The 26,326-nt window shown below is 49.9% G+C and overlaps 1 protein-coding gene across 1 annotated transcript in view; it reads right to left on the bottom strand.

The window, feature by feature from the left end:
- Positions 1–1,395: 1,395 nt before the first annotated feature.
- The window catches only part of DRC1 (dynein regulatory complex subunit 1), a gene marked incomplete at its 5' end in the record, with an annotated part of 35,929 nt that continues 10,998 nt past the window's right edge, over positions 1,396–26,326 (bottom strand). The window contains 14 exons of the mRNA XM_083493937.1: positions 1,396–1,874; positions 2,345–2,447; positions 2,973–3,116; positions 4,896–5,110; positions 5,914–6,000; positions 7,554–7,643; positions 8,640–8,803; positions 10,092–10,327; positions 15,070–15,204; positions 16,141–16,280; positions 18,074–18,196; positions 20,219–20,305; positions 21,143–21,280; positions 24,609–24,792. Coding sequence (XP_083350063.1) covers positions 1,815–1,874; positions 2,345–2,447; positions 2,973–3,116; positions 4,896–5,110; positions 5,914–6,000; positions 7,554–7,643; positions 8,640–8,803; positions 10,092–10,327; positions 15,070–15,204; positions 16,141–16,280; positions 18,074–18,196; positions 20,219–20,305; positions 21,143–21,280; positions 24,609–24,792 — 1,906 coding nt within the window. The 3' untranslated portion in view covers positions 1,396–1,814. The remainder of the gene's footprint in view (positions 1,875–2,344; positions 2,448–2,972; positions 3,117–4,895; positions 5,111–5,913; positions 6,001–7,553; positions 7,644–8,639; positions 8,804–10,091; positions 10,328–15,069; positions 15,205–16,140; positions 16,281–18,073; positions 18,197–20,218; positions 20,306–21,142; positions 21,281–24,608; positions 24,793–26,326) is intronic.

Below are 26,326 nucleotides of genomic sequence, written 5' to 3'. Positions count from 1 at the left end.
GGTTTCTTTGTCCAGTTGTTCACTGACTCTCACAGAGAGCAGGTGCATATTCTTTTCTGTCCTGGGTAGTCAGAAATAAACATAGCAATGTAGCACATATTTTTCTCTCCTTCTGCTGCTTGGATACTCTGCGTAATGGGGGAACGTCCTGAAGCCTCATCAAAGGCTTAGGTCGTTAATTACCATCGGAGGAGGGGGGCCTGATGGATTCCGAAGAACACAGAGGAGGAGAGCTATTTCAGCTCGGTTGAACAGAACCTCCGACATTTTTTGTTATGGGCGCCAGACCGGAATGCAGCTTACCTTCTGTGCGTGTCAAGAAGATTGATGAGAGCTGCTGGTAAACAGCCTCCGTCTGCATTAAAGACAGCTCGGTCGAACGGAACCTCCGACAGAAAATACCTACAAACTAGTGGCTTATATAAACCTAGCCAGTGAGTGCCTGGTGCTTCAGAGAACCCCAAAAGTACTATGGAATGGAGCTACAGGAGAAACAGGAGGTCTAGATCAGGGTTCCCCCTTTCCTTCATGATGCCTAGTTCCTTGGGTCCTGAGACCTCAGCCTGCCCGCTACCCACCTGGCAGCAGCTGGTGATTTCACCACACTGAGCATCCTAGGAACAGAAAACTCTTAAGAGAATTGTCAGGTTAAGACTCTTGCAGATCTGCTCATGCACCCAGGAAGCATGGGGATTTGTAGGGCCTCAACATTCACCTACCACTTGGCCTCTGTGCACCCACATCCGTCCTGCCCACATCCCCCTGTCTTCATTGCTGGGCCTCTCTTGTAGTTTGCCACCATCTTCATGATCTGGTCCCATTTATACCCTTGAGGGCACCTAGTTTGGGTGACACTTCCCACAAGCAACCCTCCGGGCAGAACAAAGAACCTCCAATTACAGTGGTACCTCGGGTTAAGAACTTAATTCATTCTGGGGGTCTGTTCTTAACCTGAAACTGTTGTTAACCTGAGGTACCACTTTAGCTAATGGGGCCTCCTGCTGCTGCCGTGCCGCCTGAGCACGATTTCTGATCTCATCCTGAGGCAAAGTTCTTAACCCGAGGTAATATTTCTGGGTTAGCGGAGTCTGTAACCTGAAGCGTCTGTAACCTGAAGCATATGTAACCCGAGGTACCACTGTACTTGGCCTCACAGGTGCCCTCTCTGACCTCTGACCCCGCTTATTTTGTCTGTGCTGCTTCCAGAGTCCTACAAGCCCCGTTCATCAAATTATTTTGGCTCTTGGTTCCAACCTCCTCTGGTCTCAACAGGAACTGGAGGTCCACCTTTAAGGACACTGAACAGTTTGAAAACAGAAACAGATCCCACCCCACTCCCTATTCATTCTTCTCCTCAAGCAACAGCAGCAAATATAAGACAGGAGAAACAGAACAGCCACAACAATTAGCCATTTATTTGCCTCCTCTCCCTAATGACACTTAGAAACCTCTGCGTTCAGAGTAACATCTTCTCCCGAGGGGTAACAAACCTGAGAGTTAACATTTTGGGAGGGTCAGTGGTGAGTTTTGCTGATTCTGAAACACATCAGGTGGGGATGCTTAAGGACACTCAACACATGTCAAAAATGTTTGCAAGCCTTCTCTGGCATGCCCCAGTTGCTGGGGAACAGCTGTGTGGCTTGTACTTCGCCTGGGGCTACTCACCAAGGTGTGACCCAAACCAGCCCTCGAGAGCAGCTGAGGGAATGACAGGCCAAGGCTGCTTTCCCCAGCCAAGACTCCTTTGAGGAGTTAAGCAAGGCTCAATGGGATGCCTATGAAGAAGATGCTGGGGCAGCAACTGCACCAGGACGTCAGGTGTTCATCTGCAGGTGAAGCAAGTGGGTTGGAGGGATCAGCAGCTCGGCATTCACCTGCGGAAAGGGAAGCAAAGACCATCAATAGCGCCCACTCCTGCCCAGGCTGGATGTGACCAAGGCTCAACCCTTCTGAGGGTGGGTGATGCTTAAAAGTTAAAATTCCTGCATTGCAGGGTGGTGGAATAGATGACCCTTGGGGTCCTTTCCATCTCAACAATTCTATGATTCTCTCTTTCTTTAAAATATAATTTTTATTTGATTTACAGGTAGGTAGCCGTGTTGGTCTGCCGCAGTCAAAACAAAATAAAAAAAATTCTTCCAGTAGCACCTTAGAGACCAACTAAGTTTGTTCTTGGTATGAGCTTTCGTGTGCATGCACACTTCTTCAGATACACACCCCAGGCGGAGAAGGAACCTTGTGAATCTGAGTTCCACCCACAGCAGCAGCAGCGCCTCTCCTGCCAGAGCGGACCCTTTGCCCCAACAATGCCCTCCTCCCCTCGGTCCCGCAGCCCGTTGCTCACCGGGGACTGGAGATACTGCCGTAGCAGCATCCTCAGCTCTGCATTCTGCTGGCGCAGCCCGTCCGTCTCAGCGATCAGCTTTGCCCTCTGGTCCAGGATATGGCTGCACAGAAGAAGTAGAAGAAGAGTTTGGATTTGATATCCCGCTTTATCACTCCCCGAAGGAGTCTCAAAGCGGCTAACATTCTCCTTTCCCTTCCTCCCCCACAACAAACACTCTGTGAAGTGAGTGGGGCTGAGAGACCTCAAAGAAGTGTGACTAGCCCAAGGTCACCCAGCAGCTGCATGTGGAGGAGCGGAGACGCGAACCTGGTTCCCCAGATTACAAGACTACCGCTCTTAACCACTACGCCACACTGGCTCTCAGGTGGGGGAGGGAGAGGGGAAACTGTTACCACGAAACCAGGCAAGGAAGAGGCACGTTCTCACCACCAGGGGCCACCCGAGGCGCAGGCTAGACGGGCGAGCAGCACTCCTGGCAGCAGGGAAAGGGCCTCCGCAGGGCAGGGCACCTGGCTCAAATGTGCTCCACCTTCTCCTTGTGAAAGGCTCTTATGCAATGGCCCCCACCTCAACGACCCCCCTTCCTGGGGAGACGTGCAGGGACTTAATAGGACCCCTGCCTTACTGGTATTTGTGCAAGCCAGAGACCAGGGCATCCCACAGCTTCAGATTCCCGTCCGGGATGGCGTGGGCCAGAGCGTCCCAATACTCCGAGTCCTTAGAGTCGTCCCGTTCTTCGCGCGCTTTCTTCACCGGGGGGTATTTCTCCCTGGAGGTGGGAAGGAGGGAGAGTCAATGGCTGGGAAGCGGGAGTCGGAACCAGACATGCTCCTTCCGGCCACCCACAACACTTGCGGCCCACTCAAATACCACCCCTACTTTTAAAATGTGGATTTGGGGGGGGGGTGTTACTGGGCTGTTATTTTTATTACAGTGGTGCCTCGCAAGACGAAATTAATTCGTTCCGCAAGTCTCTTCGTCTTGCGAGTTTTTCGTCTTGCGATGCACGGTTTCCCATAGGAATGCATTGAAAATCAATTAATGCGTTCCTAGGGAAACCGACTTCAGACCAGGTCCGGGGACAGTCAAGGGCTTTTCTTCCCACCCCCAGCATTTTAAAAAACCCGGGACAGCGGAGGACTTCTCCGCTGTCCGGGCGATCTTAAAATGCTGGCGGGCCCCTGTCCCGGATATTTCCCTATGGGCTGTCGTCTTGCGAAGCAAGCCCATAGGGAAATTCGTCTTGCGAAGCGCCTCCAAAACGGAAAACCCTTTCGTCTAGCGGGTTTTCCGTCTTGCGAGGCGTTCGTCTTGCGAGGTAACACTGTATATATTTTGTGGTTTTATATTTTCATTTTGTTCTGTGAACCAGGCGGTACATAAATTCTAATAATAATAATAATAATTTGTGCCACCCCCTCCATCTAAAGCAACCACACACAGGAGGAAAAAGGCTGAGTCCCATGAACAGGCTATTGGTGTTTCGCAACTTTGACCTGTTGCAGGAACTTAGCCAGACCTTAGCAGAGCATACGCAGAGCTTCAGAAAGCAATCGGTTGCAGGCAGAATGGACGAAGCAGGAACGAAACGCTGCTACTAGTAACTTGGTTACTTAGAGGTGTTTATTATTTATGGCAGACTCTACAAGTTACTAGGGACATGGGTGGGGCTGTGGGTTAAACCACAGAGCCTAGGACTTGCCGATCAGAAGGTCGGCGGTTCGAATCCCCGCAACGGGGTGAGTCCCCTGAAGGACCAGGTGCGCAGCCTGGGAGTCATTCTGGACTCACAGCTGTCCATGGAGGCACAGGTCAATTCTGTGTCCAGGGCAGCTGTCTCCCAGCTCCATCTGGTAGGCAGGATGAGACCCTACCTGGCCGCAGACTGTCTTGCCAGAGTGGTGCATGTTCTAGTTATCTCCCGCTTGGACTACTGCAATGTGCTCTATGTGGGGCTACCTTTGAAGGTGACTCAGAAACAACAACTAACCCAGAATGTGGCAGCTAGACTGGGGACTGGGAGCAGCCGCCGAAACCACATAACACCAGTCAGAAAGACCTTCATTGGCTCCCAGTACGTTTCTGAGCACAATTCAAAGTGTTGGTGCTGACCTTTAAAGCCCTAAACGGCCTCGGTCCAGTATACCTGAAGGAGCGTCTCCACCCCCATCATTCAGCCTGGACACTGAGATCCAGCGCTGAGGGCCTTCTGGTGGTTCCCTCATTGTGAGACGTGAGGTTACAGGGAACCAGGCAGAGGGCCTTCTTGATAGCGGCACCCGCCCTGTGGAACACCCTCCCACCAGATGTCAAAGAGAAAAACAACTACCAGACTTTTAGAAGACATCTGAAGGCAGCCCTGTTTAGGGAAGCTTTTAATGTTTAATAGATTATTGTATTTTAATATTCTGTTGGAAGCCGCCCAGAGTGGCTGGGGAGACCCAGCCAGATGGGCGGGGTACAAATAATAAATTATTATTATTATTATTATTATTATTATTATTATTATTATTATTATTATTATTATTATTTCTTAGAGCAGACCCACCTTGGCTCCTGGAATTCCTGGACGAAAGCCTTCAGGGCTTTAATGATGTCGTTGGGGTGCATGTACAAAGCAGAGGGAATCGAAGACGTGCTCGGGGGGGCTTTGTCCTCGTCTGGCGGGGCCAAAGAGCCCTCCCTCTCGCCCTCCTCCTCCACAGCCTCGACCTCTGAAGGCTCTTCTTTGGAGCCTAGCTCCGCGAGGAACTCTTCCAACTCCTACGAGGCAAGGAGACACAGAAGGAGATGGTCTTTCCAGGTCCCCCTGGGATTCTGACGCAGCCCAGTGGAGCTGAGACTTATGGGGGGAAAGCAGCGCAAAATGCAACTTAGTGAAGAAGTGGAAGAGAGAAATTTAAGAGAGGTATTCTTGTATGCAACTGCAGCGGCTCAAATACTCGTGGCCAAGGGATGGAAAGATCAGGAGGCTCCAAAAATAACAGATTGGCAAATCAAATTACCGGAATTGGTGGAGATGGCTGAATTGACTAGCAAACTCAGAGGTAACTCAAAGCAAAAATTTGCGGAAAAATGGGATGGTTGTAGAAGATATGTTAAAAAATACAATAATAGTTTTGACTCTGTGCTAGCATTCGAGTGACAAAGGAAGTAAAAGGAGGTGGATAACAATTAAGGATTTATGGCGCTGTGGGTTAAACCACAGAGCCCAGGACTTGCCGATCAGAAGGTCGGCGGTTCGAATCCTCACAACTAGGTGAGCTCCCGTTGCTCGGTCCCTGCTCCTGCCTACCTAGCAGTTCGAAAGTGCAAGTAGATAAATAGGCACTGCTCCGGCGGGAAGGTAAACGGCGTTTCCGTGCGCTGCTCTGGTTCGACAGAAGCGGCTTAGTCATGACCCGGAAGCTGTACGCCAGCTCCCTCGGCCAGGAAAGAAAGATGAGGGCCGCAACCCGAGTCGGTCACAACTGGATCTGATGGTCAGGGGTCCCTTTACCTTTACCTATGTTTCATTGTGTCTGAGCTAGCCCCATTGCCATGTTCCAGCCCCACCCCGGCCTTACCGGATTAGCAGCCACCTGCTGAGCCTTGAAGCCCCTGAAGAACTGCACCAGGTGATACACGTCGTCTTCGCTGACGATGGACAGAGCCTGCGGAGAGGAAGGGAAAGCTCAGCAGGCGCCTCCAGTGCCAGGATTAGCGTGCGATGCTCCTCCCAGGTGAGCTTCTGGAAGAGCTCAGACAGGCCCTTCCACCGTGGTAGAAGTGGCTGACTGTGTTTGTTTCAACTTTTGGAAAAATCTCACATTGTGGGTTTTTGGTTTTTTTTTAAAAAAAGAGAAATGCAAAGATTCTTATCAAATATATATTTTTTATCCGAGCTAAAATGTCAGTCTAGACCTGCAGTTCTCAACCTGTGGGTCCCCAGATGTTGTTGGACTACAACTCCCACCATCCCTGAGCTCTGGCCTTGCTAGCTAGGGGTGATGGGAGTTGTAGTCCAACAACATATGGGGACCCACAGGTTGAGAAAGGCTGATCTAGACCATGGGTAGGCAAACTAAGGTCCGGGGGCCGGATCCGGCCCAGTTGGCTTCTGGATCTGGCCCGCGGACAGTCCGGGAATCGCCGTGCGGATCGGCGTGGATCTGATCGTTTGCGCTGCACCAGCAGGCGCGTTTGGCGGCGCCTCCCCCCTCCCTGCTTCTCCCCGCCCTGCCTAGAGCAGAGAAGAAGGGGACTGGGTTTTGTTGGTGCCAGCAGCAGCGTGAGCGCTCGAGCGGCCGCCATTGTAAGCAGGCTCAATTTGGGTTTTGTTGCTCTCAGCTCCAAGCCAGAGCCCTTTCGTGCGCCGCTCATCATCCCTTTGCCACCAACCCCTGCCACTCGCAAGACACAGGTAAGCAGCCACCGGGGCTTGTCCAGTGCTGTGGAGAAGGGAGGGGAGAGTTGTGGGGGGTGGCGTACCTGAGTAGAATGTGTCCTTTTATTAAAAATGCATCTCTGGGTTATTTGTGGGGCATATGAATTAGTTCATTCCCCCCCCCCCAAATAAAATATAGTCCGGCCCCCTGCTGAAAACATTTGCCGACCCCTGATCTAGACCAGTTGTATTTGGACTGCAAATCTCAGCATCCCTAGCTAGCAGGACCTGCGGTTAGGGGTGATGGGAACTGTAGTCCAAAGACAGCTCGAGACCCAAGTTTGGGAAACATTGATCTCGATAAAAACACCAACCCAGATGAAAAGAGGGAGAAAGAAGTAGAGATATGGGGATAGAAAAAAGATTAAAAGAGAAAGGGGAAACTTACATTATTGTTGTCAGTTCTTCCCATTGCTAATTTTATTGTTTTATCTTTTTTTGTAAACAGCTTTGGAATTTTCTTTTGCAGTCAGGCGGTAGGAAGAAGTTGTGAAACAAATAAAGCAGGCATAGGCAAACTCGGCCCTCCAGTTGTTTCGGGACTACAACTCCCATCATCCCTAGCTAACAGGACCAGTGGTCAAGGATGATGGGAGTTGTAGTCCCAAAACATCTGGAGGGCTGAGTTTGCCTATGCCTGAAATAAACAAACTTCCATAGAGATTTCCCCCCTCCCCCCCAATAAATTGATGTGTGAAAATGTGGAACTTCAGATTGTAAAAGAGAGAGAGAAAGAAACTGGGAGGAACCCAAAACGGGCCGATGGGCCCATAACCTTACTGTGAAGATGGAGTCCAGCCTCATGAGGGTCCGGTCGTGCTTTTCCAAGGGCTGGAGGAGACCTCGCAGTTTGCTCTCGATCAGGAAGCCCTGGCAAAAGAGAGGGGGCAAAGGATTCCTCACGGCCCAGAGGCGAAGGCATTCCTGAGTCCCTGGCAGGCGGGCCCAGACAGAGGGGGGGGGGCACTCATATTGGCCACTTGGCCCAGGCCCCCGATTCCAAAGGGGGCCTCGGTCAGCAGATTCACAACCGCAGGGGATGCACTGGGGCGAACGTGGAGGCGCAAAGGTGGTGGTGGGCGGATTCCCTGGGGCCCTGGCTGGCGGCGTGAGAGAAAAGCTTCCTGGCATCCGGAGCGGGACCTGCGATCGACTCCGCAGAGGAGCGCGGAACGGGCACCGGGTGGGTGGAGGCAACCAAGGCTCCAGCAGCCAGTACGCCGCGAATGTGATGGTGGACCACGTTTTTCATGCTGTTAAAAGCTGGTGAGTTTTTGTTTGAAATCTTGTTTGCCAAAAATTAAAACCACACGTACCTTAAAGTGTGTTGGCTTTCTTATCGCTAATTTTTTTTTTGAAAAGGATGAAAAATGGATGAAGATGTGGCCATTTGTTTAAAATTTAGGCCAGGAATGTTACTTACACCCAAGGAGTACATATAGCTCAATGAGGATAAAATTTGGTGGAAACCATGTTTTTTAAAGAAATAGTGGCTTATAAGCAATAGCGGCTTTCTCACAAGCATATGCCTTTTTTAAGAGTAGAATAAGAAGATGGAGAAGTTTTAATTATAATTATAATTAAATAGATTTTTAAATACATTATTGAACTATTAAAAATGGTATAATACATTTTAAAATGAATAATGCATTTATTGTAAAATGTATTTAAAATTATAATACATTATAAAAAACATATGTTATATACTTATTTATAAGACTTCAGGGTAAAAAAAAGCGGGGGCCACATTGTCTACCTGGCTCAGGCCTCTGCCTGGCTCTGCAAGGTCCTGCTGGCAGGGCAGGGCAAGTCCAGCAACCATGGCATCCCACTTGTTTGCCTGCCCCCCACCCCGCTTCAGCTCACCGACTCATCGCACAGGAGCTCCAGGATGTGCTTGACCGTCTTGGTGGAGATGGACCAAAGCGCCTTGACCTCTGGCTCTGCGCCTTCAGGCCCCTGGCGTTCCTCGTCTGGGGCGCTTTCCTTCTCATCTCGGAAGCCGTCCTCCAATGTGAGAGACTTGCTGGCTGAAGGGAAGAGCGATGCCCGGAAGCGGGGATAAAGAGAGGCGCAAACCGAATGGCGAGCCAAGTTGATGGACTGTGCCGAAATGGCAAAACTAACTGGGAAGCTCAGAAATCAAGAAGACAAGGACTTTAACAAGGAATGGGGGGAATTTATAAGTATTGATAGGTAAAGGGATTCCTGACCATTAGGTCCAGTTGTGGCCGACTCTGGGGTTGCGGCGCTCATCTCACTTTACTGGCCGAGGGAGCCGGCGTTTGTCCGCAGACAGTTTTTCCGGGTCATGTGGCCAGCATGACTAAGCTGCTTCTGGCGAACTAGAGTAGCACACGGAAACACTGTTTACCTTCCCGCCGGAGCGGTACCTATTTATCTACTTGCACTTTGACATGCTTTCGAACTGCTAGGTTGGCAGGAGCTGGGACTGAGCAATGGGAGCCTCCTGCTGCGGCCGTGCCACCGGAGCACAATTTCTGTTCTCATCCTGAAGCAAAGTTCTTAACCTGAAGCACTATTTCTGGGTTAGCAGAGTCTGTAACCTGAAGCGTCTGTAACCCGAGGTACCACTGTATGTGCAAAAGCACCTTTATGCCAATGGCTTCAAACTGCACAACTTGCCCCCATTGGAGGACTGGGGGTCGCTGTAGGCCTGGAGCAGAATACAGACCCACATGGAAAAAGAGGGAAGGGGTCTTGCCCTGGGGCAGAGCCTCAGCCTTCAAGGCAGAAGGACCCTGATGCCATCCTCCAGATCTCAGGGGCTGGGAGAGCATCCCTGCTTGAAACTCCGGACAGCTGCTGACAGTCAGTGTGGACAACACTGAACCAGGTGGGCTGATGGTCTGATTAAGGCACCTTCCTATGCCTATGTTAAGGGACCCGGGTGGCGCAGTGGGTTAAACCACAGACCCTAGGGCTTGCCGATCAGAAGGTCAGCAGTTCGAATCCCCGTGACGGGGTGAGCTCCCGTTGCTCGGTCCCTGCTCCTGCCAACCTAGCAGTTCGAAAGCGCGTCAAAGTGCAAGTAGATAAATAGGTACCCCTCCAGTGGGAAGGTAAACGGCGTTTCCGTGTGCTGCTCTGATTCGCCAGAAGCGGCTTAGTCATGCTGGCCACGTGACCCGGAAGCTGTATGCTGGCTCCCTTGGCCAGTAAAGAGAGATGAGCGCCAAACCCCAGAGTCGGCTACGACTGGACCTAATGTTCAGGGGTCCCTTTACCTTTACCTTTACGCCTATGTTCCCAAGCACCAGAGGGCTGGGGTTGGGGGTGAGAGACAGCCTTGCTTACTTTCTGGCGCGATCACCTCCCTAGCCAGTTCGCTGGCCGACTTCATCTTCTTGCTGTGCACGATGGGACCCACATTGTGCAGGAACCAGCTGTCTGGCTCTATCCACTGTAACCCCAGTTGCTGGGCGTGGATGACGCGGTCGGCGCTGAAGACCTTGCGGATCAGGGCCTTGGCCTCCTCCTCGTTCATCAGCCACACGTCCAGGAAGTGCTCAGCGTCCACGATGGCAAAGTGCCTGCGTTGGAGGTGAAAGGTGGAGCATGAGGCAATAATAATAATAATAATAATAATAATAATAATAATAATAATAATAATATAATTTTATTTATACCCTGCCCTCCCCAGCCAAGATCGGGCTCAGGGTGGCTAACAACCAATAACAAAAACAAGCTGATTGAAATACAACTTAAAAACAAGGTTAAAATACAACATTAAAATGCAGCCTCATTTCAGCAGAAACTCAAAAACTTTTTTGGGGATGAAAACATCAAGTCTTCATGACTGGCAGAATCCGAGACCAGGGAGAAGAGTTGGTGGAAGAAGATTGGAGGAAATTTAAAACTTATTTGCAGAAATATTGTAAAGTTTTTGAATGCTGATGACATTGAAATGAATTGAAGGGGTTCTAGCAACAAGGTAAAATGTAAGATGGGATTAATAATAGATAAACTAATAGGACATGAATTTGCTGAACCAACTTCTAAAAGGGATACAAAAATGGGAGACGTGAGGAAGTCAGAAAAATAAGTTAACTAAAGATGAGAAATTAAGAAAGAGGGAATTTTTGTTTTTCTTTTGTATGTGTTTTTTCTTTTTCTTTCTTTGTGTTTAATGTCTGCATTTTTGTATTTTGTAATTTTGTATCTTTTTCGTTTTTGTATTTTTCTAAACTTTTCTATTGATAAAACCTAATAAAATATTATAAAAAAGAAAGAAAGAAAAGAAAACATCAAGTCTTCACCAAGGCTAACTATCCAGACTGGTGCTACGTGGGCCAGAAAAAAGCCAGGGAAGTCCCCAAGGAGGAGTTCCGTCACAGGAGGAAAAGGAAAAAAGAAGATGGGGAGAGGATCAAGTTAATTCTAAACCTCAGGGTCAGAAGCACTAGCCCCATGTTGGCCCAAATGTTTCCTGCATTTCAGGGGGTTGGACTAGATGACCCGCAGGGTCCCTTCCAACTCCACCATTCTATGATTTCCAAACTGGATCTGAGCTCAGGCCTGCGTACTAGCACACAGAATCATAGAATGGAAGAGTTATAACGGACCTCCAAGGGTCATCTAGTCCAACCCCCTGCGAACCAGGAATCTCAGCTGAAGCATCCATGGCAGATGGCCAGCCAACCTCTGCTTAAAAACGTCCTGAGGAAGGAGAGTTTCCAACCTCCCGGGGGAGACTGTTTCGCTGCCGGACAGCTCTTCCTGTTCCTTCTGATGTATTAGCAAGGGCGAAACCTGAGGGCTGGTTTCGCAAGCCTGTTTTGGTGTGGAGCGTTGTGGGCTACTGGGCAATAACAGCCACCAAATATTCAGCAAATATTCAGCTGTCACAATGCATCAGCAACTGTCGAGATCATGAGTCGCTACACACTCAGAATCCTTCAGTGTCATCTCCATATTTTTGCATTCAGTTTCAGCCTGTCTGCTGACTTATGCTGCCCTTTGGCCACGCATTGTCTTCCAGTGTTACTAAATGCGTACAAACGGCCAGCATAAAAAGGGCGTTTTGTACATTGCCTGTCAATGTTCATAGCTATATACTTTTTTCAAATAATAATAATACACGCCAATGCTTTATTACGTATCACCCAGACATAGACTAGAGCAGGGATCAGCAAACCTTTTTCAGCAGGGGGCTGGTCCACTGTCCCTCAGACCTGGGGGGGGGGGGCGACTATATTTTGAGGGGGAGAAATGAACGAATTCCTACGCCCCACAAATAACCCAGAGATGCATTTTAAATAAAAGGACACATTCTACTCGTGTAAAAACACACTGATTTCCGGACCGTCTGCAGGCCGGAGCTAGAAGACGATTGGGCAGGATCTGGCCCCCGGGCCTTAGTTTGCCTAGGACCCTCGTACCTACAGGACCGCCTCTCTCAGTATGCCCCACAGAGGTCCAGAAACAGCAACACCCTAGAGGTCCTGGGCCCTAAGGAAGTCAGATTAACCTCAACCAGAGCCAGGGGCTTTTCAGCACTGGCCCCTGGTGGAACACTCTGTCTCATGAGACCAGGGCCCTGCGGGATCTGATTTCTTTCCGCAGGGCCTGTAAGACAGAGTTGTTCCGCCTGGCCTTAGAATCAATTTGACTCCCTCCCCCTCTTTCTCTTTTTTCCTTTCTCCTCCTGTGATGAGGCTGCATTTTAATGTTTTAATGTTGTATTTTAATCTGGTTTTTTAAGTTGTATTTCAATCAACTTGTTTTTGTTATTGGTTGTTAGCAGTCTTGGCTGGGGAGGGCGGGGTATAAATAAAATTTATTATTATTACCCATGGACTAGAGCACATCAGAGCCAGGCCAAAGCATCAAAGCATGAAGGAAGTTTCCTTTCTGGCTCCTGATGTGCTGATCAGTCAGTGAAGCCCGGAGCCATCTCAAGCAAGGTGGGAGCGCCTGGAAGGGATGTGAAATCCACTTCTCAAATCCCCACTCCCTCGTGGAGTCCAAGGGGGGGCCTTGGGCAGATCATTCTTCCTTTATCCATCTTTAGTCGACCGCTGTGATGGTAGAGCGCCTGCCTCGTATGTGGGAGGTCCCTGGCAATCTCCAGCGGCATCTCAAGCAAGGGCTGGGAGAGACACCCTGTCTGAAACCCTGCGGAGCTGTTGCCAGCGTAGACCAGGGGTGGGGAATGTAGATATTTCACCCCTCCCATTGCAAGAATCTCATGATGTTTCAGAAAGGAGGGGGCGGAATCTACTCATTGCTTCTTCTGCTCCTGCCTGGCTCTGTGGGAGTCTGAGCGTTATCTGTGTAGAGATAAGATGACTGCAAAACGATCTGTAACACTCATGCAGTCCAGTAGCCTCTGTTAGTCTTTAGTTTACAGTGGTACCTCGGGTTAAGTACTTAATTCGTTCCAGAAGTCCGTTCTTAACCTGAAACTGTTCTTAACCTGAAGCACCACTTTAGCTAATGGGGCCTCCTGCTGCTGCTGTGCTGCCGGAGCACAATTTCTGTTCTCATCCTGAAGCAAAGTTCTTAACCCGAGGTACTATTTCTGGGTTAGCGGAGTCTGTAACCTGAAGCATATGTAACCCGAGGTACCACTGTATGCTATATGGTAATTTATGGACCTAATAGGCGTGCTCTGGCCCATGGGGTCACGAAGAGTCAGACACGACTAAAACGACTAAACAACAACAACAACAGGTATCTAAAGCTATTTGTACATGTTGCCCTGCAACTAGTTCATGCAGAATGTCGGCACCCTATACAGTGGTACCTCGGGTTAAGTACTTAATTCGTTCCGGAGGTCCGTTCTTAACCTGAAACTGTTCTTAACCTGAAGCACCACTTTAGCTAATGGGGCCTTCCGCTGCCACCGCGCCACCGGAGCACGATTTCTGTTCTCATCCTGAAGCAAAGTTCTTAACCCGAGGTACTATTTCTGGGTTAGCGGAGTCTGTAACCTGAAGCGTATCTAACCTGAAGCGTATCTAACCTGAAGCATCTGTAACCCGAGGTACCACGGTATAGTTAATTTTAGTTTGCAGTGGCTGTAACAGAATAAAGAAGTTAAGCTTCAGAGCTGTCATTCGTGTAATTCATACTCGGCTGTGCTCTGCTGACTGTGGAGCTGAGTTTGGTGCTCACAGCTCAAAGTTGTGACTCCGTTGCACTTAGACCTCTTTTCCTGAGTGGAAGGTCTCTGGAAGTGCTTCCCAGCTCACCTGGCCCAATCAGGGCACCGGGGCTGAAGAGGCTGAGCCCAGTCATAGAATCATAGAATCATAGAGTTGGAAGAGACCACAAGGGCCATCGAGTCCAACCCCCTGCCAAGCAGGAAACACCATCAGAGCACTCCTGACATATGGTTGTCAAGCCTCTGCTTAAAGACCTCCAAAGGAGGAGACTCCACCACACTCCTTGGCAGCAAATTCCACTGCCAAACAGCTCTTACTGTCAGGAAGTTCTTCCTCATGTTTAGGTGGAATCTTCTTTCTTGTAGTTTGGATCCATTGCTCCGTGTCCGCTTCTCTGGAGCAGCAGAAAACAACCTTTCTCCCTCCTCTATGTGACATCCTTTGATATATTTGAGCATGGCTATCATATCACCCCTTAACCCCCTCTTCTCCAGGCTAAACATGCCCAGCTCCCTTAGCCGTTCCTCATAAGGCATCGTTTCCAGGCCTTGGACCATTTTGGTTGCCCTCCTCTGGACACGTTCCAGTTTGTCAGTGTCCTTCTTGAACTGTGGTGCCCAGAACTGGACACAGTACTCCAGGTGAGGTCTGACCAGAGCAGAATACAGTGGCACTATTACTTCCCTTGATCTAGATGCTATACTCCTATTGATGCAGCCCAGAATTGCATTGGCTTTTTTAGCTGCCGCGTCACACTGTTGGCTCATGTCAAGTTTGTGGTCAACCAAGACTCCTAGATCCTTTTCACATGTACTGCTCTCAAGCCAGGTGTCACCCATCTTGGCACTGGCTCAAAGGCAAAGCTGACAGGGAACACTTTCAGCTCCCCAGGCCAGAAACTTATCAGGCCAAATCTGGCAGGGAAGCAGTATTCCTGTGCCAGCAAGTTTTGAATCAGCCTCTCACAGCTGGGATCGTTTTTGTCTGCACCTGGGTTGAGCAGGAAGGACTCGAAACAGAACCCGCCCACTGCCCCAAGCTGTTTTGAGCCTCGGCCCTTCTTCTGACTCGCGCACGGCCCCGCTGAACCCAGGTTCGGACTGTTGCAGCCAAGGGGCAATAGTATTTGCCGGCACACGAGCTCTGCTGCCCCAGTGCAGCCCTACCTCATGGTCCTCTGCAGGTCCTTGTACTGCTGTACAATCCGTTTGTAGTCAGCCGTCAGAGCCATGTTCTCCTCGCGGTACTGCTTGATCTGTCTGGCAAACTTGAGGCGCAGGTTGTTCAGGATATCGTGCAACCTGGAGGCGGGGGAAGAGGCGGAGCTTGGCTTACGAAAAGGAAGAGCGGACCCAGCGAGACCTGAGGGTGGTGGTAAGGGCCCCAGCAGAAGAGAAGGGGCACACCGTATTTTTCGCTCCATAAGACGCACTTTTTTCTTCCTAAAAAGTATGGGGAAATGTCTGTGCATCTTACTGAGTGAATGCGTGGTCCCTGGAGCCGAATTGCCCAGGGGCAAAAAGCAGATCATGCTTTCTTTTTTTTTGAAAGAGGGAAGTGGGTGTTGAAACAAAGCCGCTGATTGTTTGCCAATCGGGGAGAGAGATAAGGGACGCTAGAGATAAAGGAGGCTGCCTGGGAGGGGGGAGCAAACCTGTAAAGGGGAAAAACAGGAAGACTAAAGCAATAAGGAGAGAAATTAGAAGAAAGGGAGGAGCAAAAAAACTCCTCCAGCTAAGGAAAAGACACTAAGGCAAACAAGAGGGAAGGGAGTATTGAAAGGAAACAGCTGATCGGTGGGATCAGAAGAGAGATAAGGACACTAGGGGAGGCTGCCTGGGAGAGGAGAGGCAAAAGCCCATGGATCCTCAGGATTTTTGCATTGGGTCACCCCAAATTCACCATCAGATCACACAGCCTGCACCAAAAAAATCATGCATCCATGGTTTCCCGGGGCCACAATGGCGCAAAAACGTGGTTACAAAGCACAGAACTACATGGATCTTCAGGATTTTTGCATTGGGCTACCCCAAATTCACCATCAGATTACATGTCTGATATGTTGACTCTTGCTTCAGAGACATATCGCACATCCTGCATCAACTTCCCAGAAACTTCTCTGTGGACAAGGGGCAGGATAGCATCCATACTAAGGCCGCGATCCAGCAGAGAATTTGTTGTGCTTATATTCCAGGCTGCGGGAAGGGAAGAAGGGGAAGACAGCCCAGCTCCTTTACCGATTGAGCTTCCTCTTCTGTTGGGATTTGATGATGGTGTTCTCCTCATCCCGTTTCTTCAGGACCTGGAAGTTGTACTCCAGCTTCTCCTGGTTCAGCTGGTAGATGGCTTTCATTTGCTGGAGTTGCTGCTCCAGGATCTGGCACCCAAAGAGGGGAGGAAATGAAGAATAAGCAGAGGCCATGCTGCAAATCCCCCTTGTGGACTTGCTCCAGAGGAGACCAGCTCTGCGGCTTGACATGACCCATGGAACTGATGCCTATCTTGTCTTTGGATCACTTGTGATCAGGACAGCCGCTGACTACACTCACAACTAATCAAGATGACACCCTCTAACACACACACCCCATCCCCAAAGCAAAGAGACACAGCCATTGATGTCCCTTATCAGAAACCAAGAGACTAGGCGGGGGATCTGAGTGTCAGGGACTGCCATCGGAACAGGGAAGGGAGGCAGAGGGGCAGTTGGGATACAGGGAACCTCCGAAAATCTTGAGAAGCAGTTCCTCTTCCTGCGGTGGGGAAAGCCACACCTCCAGCGGGGAAGAGGGGAAGGGACCAGAGGATGCTGCTGGGAGCCCCAGCGCCGCACCTTGTCAGTCTGAGGGTGGGGAAAGCCACACGTCCCGGGTAAAGGAGGTGAAAGGGCTAGAGGATGCTGCAGGGCACCGCTCTTTGCCAAGCCGGTCAGGAGGAAAGCACGCCTCTTCCGTCGCCCACCTTGCACAGAGGTGTAAAGCGCAAAGAAGGAAGGAAAAGGCTGGGGTGACTAAGCTCCTATGCTGGGGGAGGAACCGGAAACGACCACTCCTGGATTCTGCTAGCGATTGAGGCAGCCGTGAACTGATGGTTCTGCACTGTAAACAGTTTTGCACCAAAATAAAACCTGTTAAAGACAGGTCGGAGTCCTGCCTGGTTACTCACGAGCAACCACCACCGACATCTGACACTGAGCAAGGGGTAAAAAGCCAAGAACGGGGAGAGGGGAAATTATGTGCCGAGGATGAGACGAAATCGTTCAGGTTGCAATTGAAACAAGGATCTTGATGGTCCCCAGAATGGTTCTTGAATTAAGAGGAACAATTGGGGCATCACAGCCCTCGTCCTGGTCTGGGAAGCTAAGAAGGGACCCCGAAATTGTACGCCCCCAGGTGATTTTTGTCTCCCAGCCTTCTTTGCAATCACATTAGCATTCCCTGGACTACTGCAATGGGCTCTACGTGGGGCTACCTTTGAAGGTGACCCGGAAACTGCAATTAATCCAGAATGCGGCAGCTAGACTGGGGACTGGGAGCGGCCGCCGAGACCATATAACGCTGGTCCTGAGAGATCTGCATTGGCTCCCAGTACGTTTCCGAGCACAATTCAAAGTGTTGGTGCTGAGCTTGAAAGCCCTAAACGGCCTCGATCCTGTATACCTGAAGGAGCGTCCCCACCCCCATCGTTCAGCCCGGACACTGAGATCCAGCGCCAAGGGCCTTCTGGCGGTTCCCTCCCTGCGAGAAGCCAAGTTATAGGGAACCAGGCAGAGGGCCTTCTCGGTAGTGGCGCCCGCCCTGTGGAACGCCCTCCCTTCAGATGTGAAGGAAATAAGCAGCTATCTTATCTTTAAAAGACATCTGAAGGCAGCCCTGTTTAGGGAAGTTTTTAATATTTAATGCTGTATTGTTTTTAACACTTGATTGTGAGCTGCCCAGAGTGGCTGGGGAAACTCAGCTAGATGGGCGGGGTATAAATAATAAATTATTATTATCATTATTATCCCTGAAATCTGCCATTTAAGCGCCTGCGGATGCCCCAAATGAAATGAGAGTCCATGAAGGAATTGCTGCAGAAGTGACTCAGCTGCCATCCCACCGTGCCTCAGAGAAAGGGCTCGCAGGGTCCCCACAACACCGGCACCCGATGGGGGGGTCTATTCTTGCTCCGTACCTGCACGTCATGCTCCAACTTGATCTTGATCACGTTGTACTCCTCGGCGTCTTGCACCCGCAGCTGGTTCAGCTCGCGCTCATATTCCTCCACCTTCTTCAGGCGGGCCATCATGAAATCCAGCTAGAGCAAAAGGCAGAGAGAGCGGATGGCCAAGGTCCCAGTTAAGAGGCGGGGGAACTGGCCCCCATTTCCGCTGCCCTGGCTTGGAAACGAAGCCAGCTCTTTGCCTCGGAATCGCTAAACAACTCCCCAACTCCTCTGAGTAGACCATCAAAGTATACCCCTGCAAAACAAAGGGGCTGCTTCTCCCTGCATTTGATACTTTGAAGAGATTGGGTCAAGGCCCATGAGAAGGTGGGCTTTTGCCCCACACTCCCAGTTTCCGAGGGGGCGACTCTTAAGCACACGTCCCTCTGGCTTTGCTAAGAGGATACTCTGAAGCTCATCTCTGAGCCCAGCAAAGCTTGTGGTCACCTTCTGCTATATTTCTCCTTCCTTGGAGGTTTGTGAGCCGAGGTCGGATGGCCACCTGTCCTGGATGCATTAGCTGAGATTCCTGCATTTCAGGGGGTTGGACTAGATGACCCTCAGGGTCCCTTCCAGCTCGATGATTCTAATATTTATAGGCTGCTTTTCACCACAGATGGTCACAAAGCATGCTCAAAATGCAGATGGTGACTCCTCACCTGGAGTACTGTGTCCAGTCCTGGGCACCACAATTCAAGAAGGACACTGACAAACTGGAACGTGTCCAGAGGAGGGCAACCAAAATGGTCAAAGGCCTGGAAACGATGTCTTATGAGGAACGGCTAAGGGAGCTGGGCATGTTTAGCCTGGAGAAGAGGAGGTTAAGGGGTGATATGATAGCCATGTTCAAATATATAAAAGGATGTCAGATAGAGGAGGGAGAAAGGTTGTTTTCTGCTGCTCCAGAGAAGCGGACACGGAGCAATGGATCCAAACTACAAGAAAGAAGATTCCACCTAAACATTAGGAAGAGCTTCCTGACGGTAAGAGCTGTTCGACAGTGGAATTTGCTGCCAAGGAGTGTGGTGGAGTCTCCTCCTTTGGAGGTCTTTAAGCAGAGGCTTGACAACCATATGTCAGGAGTGCCCTGATGGTGTTTCCTGCTTGGCAGGGGGTTGGACTCGATGGCCCTTGGGGTCTCTTCCAACTCTATGATTCTATGATCTACCCTGAACTCAAACTAAGGGAGAGATTTGGTTGCAGTCTCATGTTATCCATCTCAACCAGCCCTCTACCCCACCAAAGAAAACAAAATAAGGAAGCATATTATAGAATCATAGAGCGGGAAGGGACCCAAGGGTCATCTAGTCCAACTCCCTGCAACGCAGGAATCTCAGCTAATGCATCCAAGACAGGTGGCCACCTTCCTGCTCTACAATGACCAAGCTGTTTCGGGTGAACCAGAGCAGCGCATGGAAACGCCGTTTACCTTCCTGTATATATACGTAAAGGGACCCCTGACCATGAGGTCCAGTCGCGGACAACTCTGGGGTTGCGGCGCTCATCTCGCTTTATTGGCCGAGGGAGCCGGCGTATAGCTTCCAGGTCATGTGGCCAGCATGACAAAGCCACTTCTGGCGAACCAGAGCAGAGCACGGAAACACCGTTTACCTTCCCACTGGAGCGGTGCCTATTTATCTACTTGCACTTTGACGTGCTTTCGAACTGCTAGGTTGGCAGGAGCAGGGACCGAGCAACGGGAGCTCACCCCGTCACAGGGATTCAAACCGCCGACCTTCTGATCGGCAAGCCCTAGGCTCTGTGGTTTAACCCACTGCGCCACCCGCGTCCCTTCCCGTATATATATTGCTTAATAAATTACTTAGAATGCCACACCTAAGCTCCACATCGTTTCTGCTATACTCTGCTGATAGAGTATTTACATATGTTCAGATATGTGTCGCTGGTGTGCATTGAGACTGAAGATTTATGAACGTCCCGGGCTGCGCTTCACAAGGAAGACGCCTGGATAGGTTAGTCTCAATCCAGGGGCTGTGTGTGTCCCCCAGGCGTGTTCCGACAGGGACTACCATCTTAGACTTTTCCTTCTTCTCCTTCCTGGGAGGGGGCTGTTTCTCTGCCTTTCCCGCAGGGACGTGCCCCCTGCTTCCTTACCTCTTGGCGGTTGAGCAACTGCATGGCCTGTTCCCATTTCTTCTTGTTGCTCGTGAGGAGTTCACGGCGCTCTACTTCAAAGGCTTTCTAGGGGGGAAAAGAGAGAAATGTGGCTTGAGAAGCCCCCAATCTATGTGCGGAAGGGAAGTCAGCAGAGTCCCGTGAGAGCCAGGACTCAGAATCACAGGGCTGAAAAGCTGGTACACCCAAAGCTCATCTAGTCCAACCCCTGAAAGTGCAGGAATCACGACAAAATTACAGACTCTGAAGAGCTCATATTCAGCCCTAAAGTAGCAAACGAGTACTCCTGAGTAGGGGAGGAGGATAAATTAGGGACTTTCTAAGAAGACTCCAGATCGCCTTCATGACTTCTCAGAGTTTGGAGTCACTGAATTTTGATTTCTTTCCCCAGATCCATTCATTTAACACCCGCCCACCCACGTTCTCCTACCCTGTGAGACTTGGGTATGTCAAATCACAGTATCTCCCTGGCTAATAGACTAATAGTCTGATCACAACAGCGTAGGTTTGGGACTCCAAAGCCACTATCTCTTTGGATGTGTTTCTTGCTATTGCATTTTGTGAAACAAATTCATTCAGCAAAGTCTGCAACTGTTTCATTACTAGGATTTTCAAAGGCAGTGCCGAAAGCAAAAAGAGGATCCTCAGCTCTGCATTTTTAAAATTGTTTTATTTCATATTGTCAGTCTAATTCTGATGTATTTTTTGCTAGCTGCCTTGGATACATGAAGGAAAAATACATAAAATAAACGAAGATAAACAGAATTTAAATACATTTGCTTGCTGATGCCCAATGCTGCTTTCATCTTAGTTTGACCGTCTTTTTTTTTTTTGCTGCATATACACAAGCAAGAAAGAATCGCCTTCTGCTGGTGAGAAGCTTCAGGGAGGAGAGACCGGTACCTCAATCTGCAGGAGCTCTCGGCGGTAGTTTTTTATGAGGTTTCTGATCTGCTCCTCCATCCGCTCCAGCAGCAGGTTAATGTCTTCTGACTGCTTCCGGAGATCCTTCACATACTGGTCATCTTTGCTTTTCAGCTCCTGGAGGGCACAAACAGACAGGGAGGCCAGATTCAGGCCTGACTTTTGGATTCCACCCTTTCATCTTCACACTACGAAGGCAGGTGGATTTCATTTACTAAATTTGTATACCGCCCTTCAGCCTAAGCTCACAGGGCGGTTTGTGACTGATAGCTCCTCTTACGCTGATTTTAGGCACGCAACTGCAGCGTTATACAGATTGCGGGAAATTAAATAAAGGAAATAAAGGGAAAGCAAGGGGGTGGGACTCACGGAGAGCTTTTAAAGTCTTGTTTAACAGCCTCTGGGGAGGTTACATGAGGCCTCTGGGGCAGCGACTGCAGGGTCTGAGGCCCCTGGAACCCTTCCCATAGCCCAGTAAGCAAGATGTGGGGTAGGTGGAGGAAGACCTCCTCAGACCCAGGATCGGACAGGTAGGAATAGTCACGCAGGGCCCTTCTAGCAGTCATGAGCATTTATTTATTTATTTATTCATTCATTCATTCATTCATTCATTCATTCATACCCCGCCCATCTGGCTGAGTTTCCCCAGCCACTCTGGGCGGCTCCCAATCGAGTGTTAAAACAATACAGCATAAAATATTAAAAACTTCCCTAAACAGGGCTGCCTTCAGATGTCTTTTAAAGAGAAGATAGCTGCTTATTTCCTTCACATCTGAAGGGAGGGCGCCACTACTGAGAAGGCCCTCTGTCTGCTTCCCTGTAACCTCACGTCTGGCAATGAGGGAACCGCCAGAAGGCCCTTGGCGCTGGACCTCAGCGTCCGGGCTGAATGATGGGGGTGGAGACGCTCCTTCAGGTATACTGGACCGAGGCCGTTTTGGGCTTTACAGGGCAGCACCAACACTTTGAATTGTGCTCAGAAACGTCATGGGAGCCAATGTAGGTCTTTCAAGACCGGTATTACCGTATTTTTCGCTCTATAACACGCAGATTTTTTCTCCTAAAAAGGAAGGGGAAATGTCTGTGCGTGTTATGCAGCGAATGTGTGGTCCCTGTAGCCGAAAAATAAGGCAAAAATCAAACCGCGCTTCAGGGAGAAGGGAGCTCCGTGAGAAAGCTGTTGCTTTCCTGCATTCTGCCTCAGGGTCTCTCTGCCCACCCTGCTCTGTTTCGTTGCTGTGTTTGCTCAAACGGAACAAAGAGCAGGGAAAGCCCCTCTCCTCCAGGCAAGTAGAGGGGAAAGCAGAGCGTCCGAACAAAGAGCAGGGAAAGCCCCTCCCCTCCAGGCAAGTAGAGGGGAAAGCAGAGCGTCCCTCGCTCTATCCTGTCCCTGCTCCGGAGGGAACAATGTTTGTGAAGGGAAGAGAGATTACAGGTTCGGCTTAAAATTCTGATTTGACTTCCTGCTTTTTGTTTTTGGAGACACACAGCATTCAAATATGCTTTCTTCCATTTAAAAGGATGAAATCCTTAAACAGTGGCTGGCTTGTGTGGGTGGGTGGGGGAAAACTTTTGCCTTCCTTTCCTCACGTTATAGCCCTCTCCTGCATTCTTAGCCTTCTGTGTTTTTCCTTCCCTCCCCACTTAAAATGTGGTTACAAAGCATGGATCCACATGGATCCTCAGGATCTTTGCATTGGGTCACCCCAAATTCACCATCAGAGCACACAGCATGTCCATGGCTACAGCCTGTCCCCCCCAAAAAAATCACACACCCATTGTTGCCTGGGGCTGCAATGGTGCAAAAACGTGGTTACAAAGCATGGATCCACAGGGATCCTCAGGATCTTTGCATTGGGTCAGCCAAAATTCACCATCAGAGCACATAGCATGTCCATGGCTACAGCCTGTCCCCCCCCAAAAAAATCACGCACCCACTGTTGCCTGGGGCTGCAATGGTGCAAAAACGTGGTTACAAAGCATGGATCCACAGGGATCCTCAGGATCTTTGCATTGGGTCACCCCAAATTCACCATCAGAGCACACAGCATGTCCATGGCTACAGCCTGTCCCCCCCAAAAAAATCACACACCCATTGTTGCCTGGGGCTGCAATGGTGCAAAAACGTGGTTACAAAGCATGGATCCACAGGGATCCTCAGGATCTTTGCATTGGGTCAGCCAAAATTCACCATCAGAGCACATAGCATGTCCATGGCTACAGCCTGTCCCCCCCCAAAAAAATCACGCACCCACTGTTGCCTGGGGCTGCAATGGTGCAAAAACGTGGTTACAAAGCATGGATCCACAGGGATTCTCAGGATTTTTGCATTGGGTCACCCCAAATTCACCATCAGATCACATGTCTGTGGCCACAGCATGAATCACAAAAATGATACGTCCACTGTTTCATTCAGAATATTTTTTCCCTTGTTTTCCTCCTCTAAAAACGATGTGCGTGTTATGGTCAGGTGCGTGTTATAGAGCAAAAAATACGGTATATGGTCTCGGCGGCCGCTCCCAATCACCAGTGTAGCTGCCACATTCTGGATTAATTGCAGTTTCTGGGTCACCCTCAAAGGTAGCCCCACATAGAGCGCATTGCAGTAGTCCAAGCAGGAGATAACTAGAGAATGCACCACTCTGGGGAGACAGTCTGTGGGCAGGGAGGGTCTCATCCTGCGTACCAGATGGAGCTGGTCGACAGCTGCCCTGGACACAGAATTAACCTGTGCCTCCATGGACAGCTGCGAGTCCAAAATGACTCCCAGGCTGCGCACCTGGTCCTTCAGGGGCACAGTTACCCCATTCAGGACCAGGGAGTCTTCCACACCTGCCCGCCCCCTGTCCCCCCAAAACAGTACTTCTGTCTTGTCAGGATTCAACCTCAATCTGCTAGCCGCCATCCATCCTCCAACTGCCTCCAGACACTCACACAGGACCTTCACTGGTTCTGATTTAAAAGAGAGGTAGAGCAATATCCAGGAACGCAACCCTCGCATACGGTGAGATTTATCTGTAGATGGTTAAAGGCCAAAGGCCTGGTTATAGAGGCAAGTTCTTGCCTGAAGCCTAAAAATACGTAAGAAAGCTGCAAGATGAGTCTCCCTAGGGGGAGCATTCCACCAATGGGGAGCCACTGCAGAAAAGGCCCCTTCTCGTGTTGCCACCCTCCAGACCTCTCATGGAGGAGGCACACGAAGAAAGGGACTCAGAGGATGATCTCAGAGTACAGGTCAGTTCTTATGGTTCCTGTGGAAGTTTCTCATTGCTACAAATTCCAAATCGATCCGAGGCAGGTTTGCCCATAACTAGCAGAAAGATACATACATTGAAACGCTCTTCTGCACGAGATCCTTTGCCCTATTTGTCGACTGCTAACACCTCCGCAAAACAAAAAACCTGTCCCCACGCACTCCCCCCCCCCCACTGGTGCGCAACCCCACCTGCTGCAGCTCACTGATGAGCTTGTTCTTTTCTTCAATCAGCTGTGCGCACAGCATCTGCTGTGCATTGAGCCCTTCCCAGAGCTCCTGGGGGATGATCTTTTCCTTGGTAGCTCCCCACTTGGAAGTGATCTCGTTAAACTTGTCTTGGTTGGCCTTGGATTCATTCTCCAGCTTCTCCACCCTGCAAAGAGCCAGATGGAGAGAGTTCCCTTCAAGGCGAGTTTGCGAGCAGCCCTCGTCAGTTCTGATCTGAGGCTGAAAATCTTTAACGCTGTTGCGGGCTGCTGTGTGACACAGCAGATCAATGAGCTTAATTGGGGTCAGAGAACTTACCGCACCTCGGGCCGGTATCTCCAGCGCCGAATGCAGGGCGGGCCAGAGGGCAGGGGAGTGTGTGCCCATATGCGTGCGCACATGCAATTTCCGGCGCACTTCTGGGTTGGAGGAGCACTGGAAATAGCTTGTGCGCATGTGCATGGGCCGTCTCCGACCCGGATGTGCACCAGAAATAACGCATGCACATGCGAAAATAACACTTGCGCATGTGCACAAGCTATTTCCGGTGCTCCTCTGACCCGAAAGTGGGCAGCCGCGCAGCGCCGGTAAGAGTGGGTGGCGGCAGCAGGCAGCAGGGGTCACCGCGAGCTGGATAAATGAGTCCCTCAGGCCTTATCCAGCCTGTGGGTCTTAGTTTGGGGACCCCTGATCTTAATCATTTGCTGGCACAAGACCTCTGCCCTCTCCTCCTTGGTCTTTCTTTTTGGCTTGAGCACCATGCATTTCCAAACGGACACTTTCCTGAAGATCAGATGCATCTGTAGGCCTGATTCCCAGTAGTCCATTGGCTCTTTGGGCATTTTGAAGTTCAGTGTAAGTGGAAAGCCCCTCCCCAAAAAGGGGTGTGGCACAACACCCACCCCTCTCAATTAAATGCTATCTCGTTTTTGTAATGCTTTCCCCCTCACCTACAGTTACAGATAGGTAGCCGTGTTGGTCTGCCATAGTCAAAATAAAAAAATTCCTTCCAGTAGCTCCTTAAAGACCAACTAAGTTAGTTCTTGGTATGAGCTTTCGTGTGCATGCACACTTCTTCAGATACACTGAAACCGAAGTTGCCAGATCCTTCTATATAGTGAGAAGGTGGGGAGGGGTATTACTCAGAAGGGTGGTGGGAATGGGTGATTGGCAGATAGCTGAGATGAGCCTGTTGATGACTCTTAACGACTGCAATAGGTCTTACAGGAAAAGGCAAGGGGTGAGAAGGTGAGAAATGGCTTAGTCATGTATAATGAGATAAGAATCCAATGTCTCTGTTCAGACCAGGTCTCTCCATGGTTTTAAGTTTGGTAATGAGTTGCAATTCAGCAGCTTCTCTTTCCAGTCTATTTCTGAAATTCCTTTGTAGTAAAACAGCTACTTTGAGATCTTGTATAGAATGTCCTGGGAGATTGAAGTGTTCTCCTACTGGTTTCTCTGTTTTGTGATTCTTGATGTCAGATTTATGTCCATTTATTCTTTGGCGTAAGGTTTGGCCTGTTTGTCCAATATAGAGAGCTGAAGGACACTGTTGGCATTTGATGGCATACACAATGTTAGACGATGAGCAATTAAATAGTCCCGAGATGGTATGTGTGATGTTGTTGGGGCCAGTAATGGTGTTGTCCCCTCACCTCCAATTCAGCATAAGAGTCTTAAGCCAATCACAGAATCGCAGA

This window comes from Podarcis liolepis (assembly GCF_965112155.1).
Source record: "Podarcis liolepis genome assembly, chromosome: 3".
Classification (NCBI taxonomy): Eukaryota; Metazoa; Chordata; class Lepidosauria; order Squamata; family Lacertidae; genus Podarcis; species Podarcis liolepis.
The sequence above is the reverse complement of the archived record's forward strand: the minus strand, read 5'-3'. Positions and strand labels throughout refer to the sequence as shown.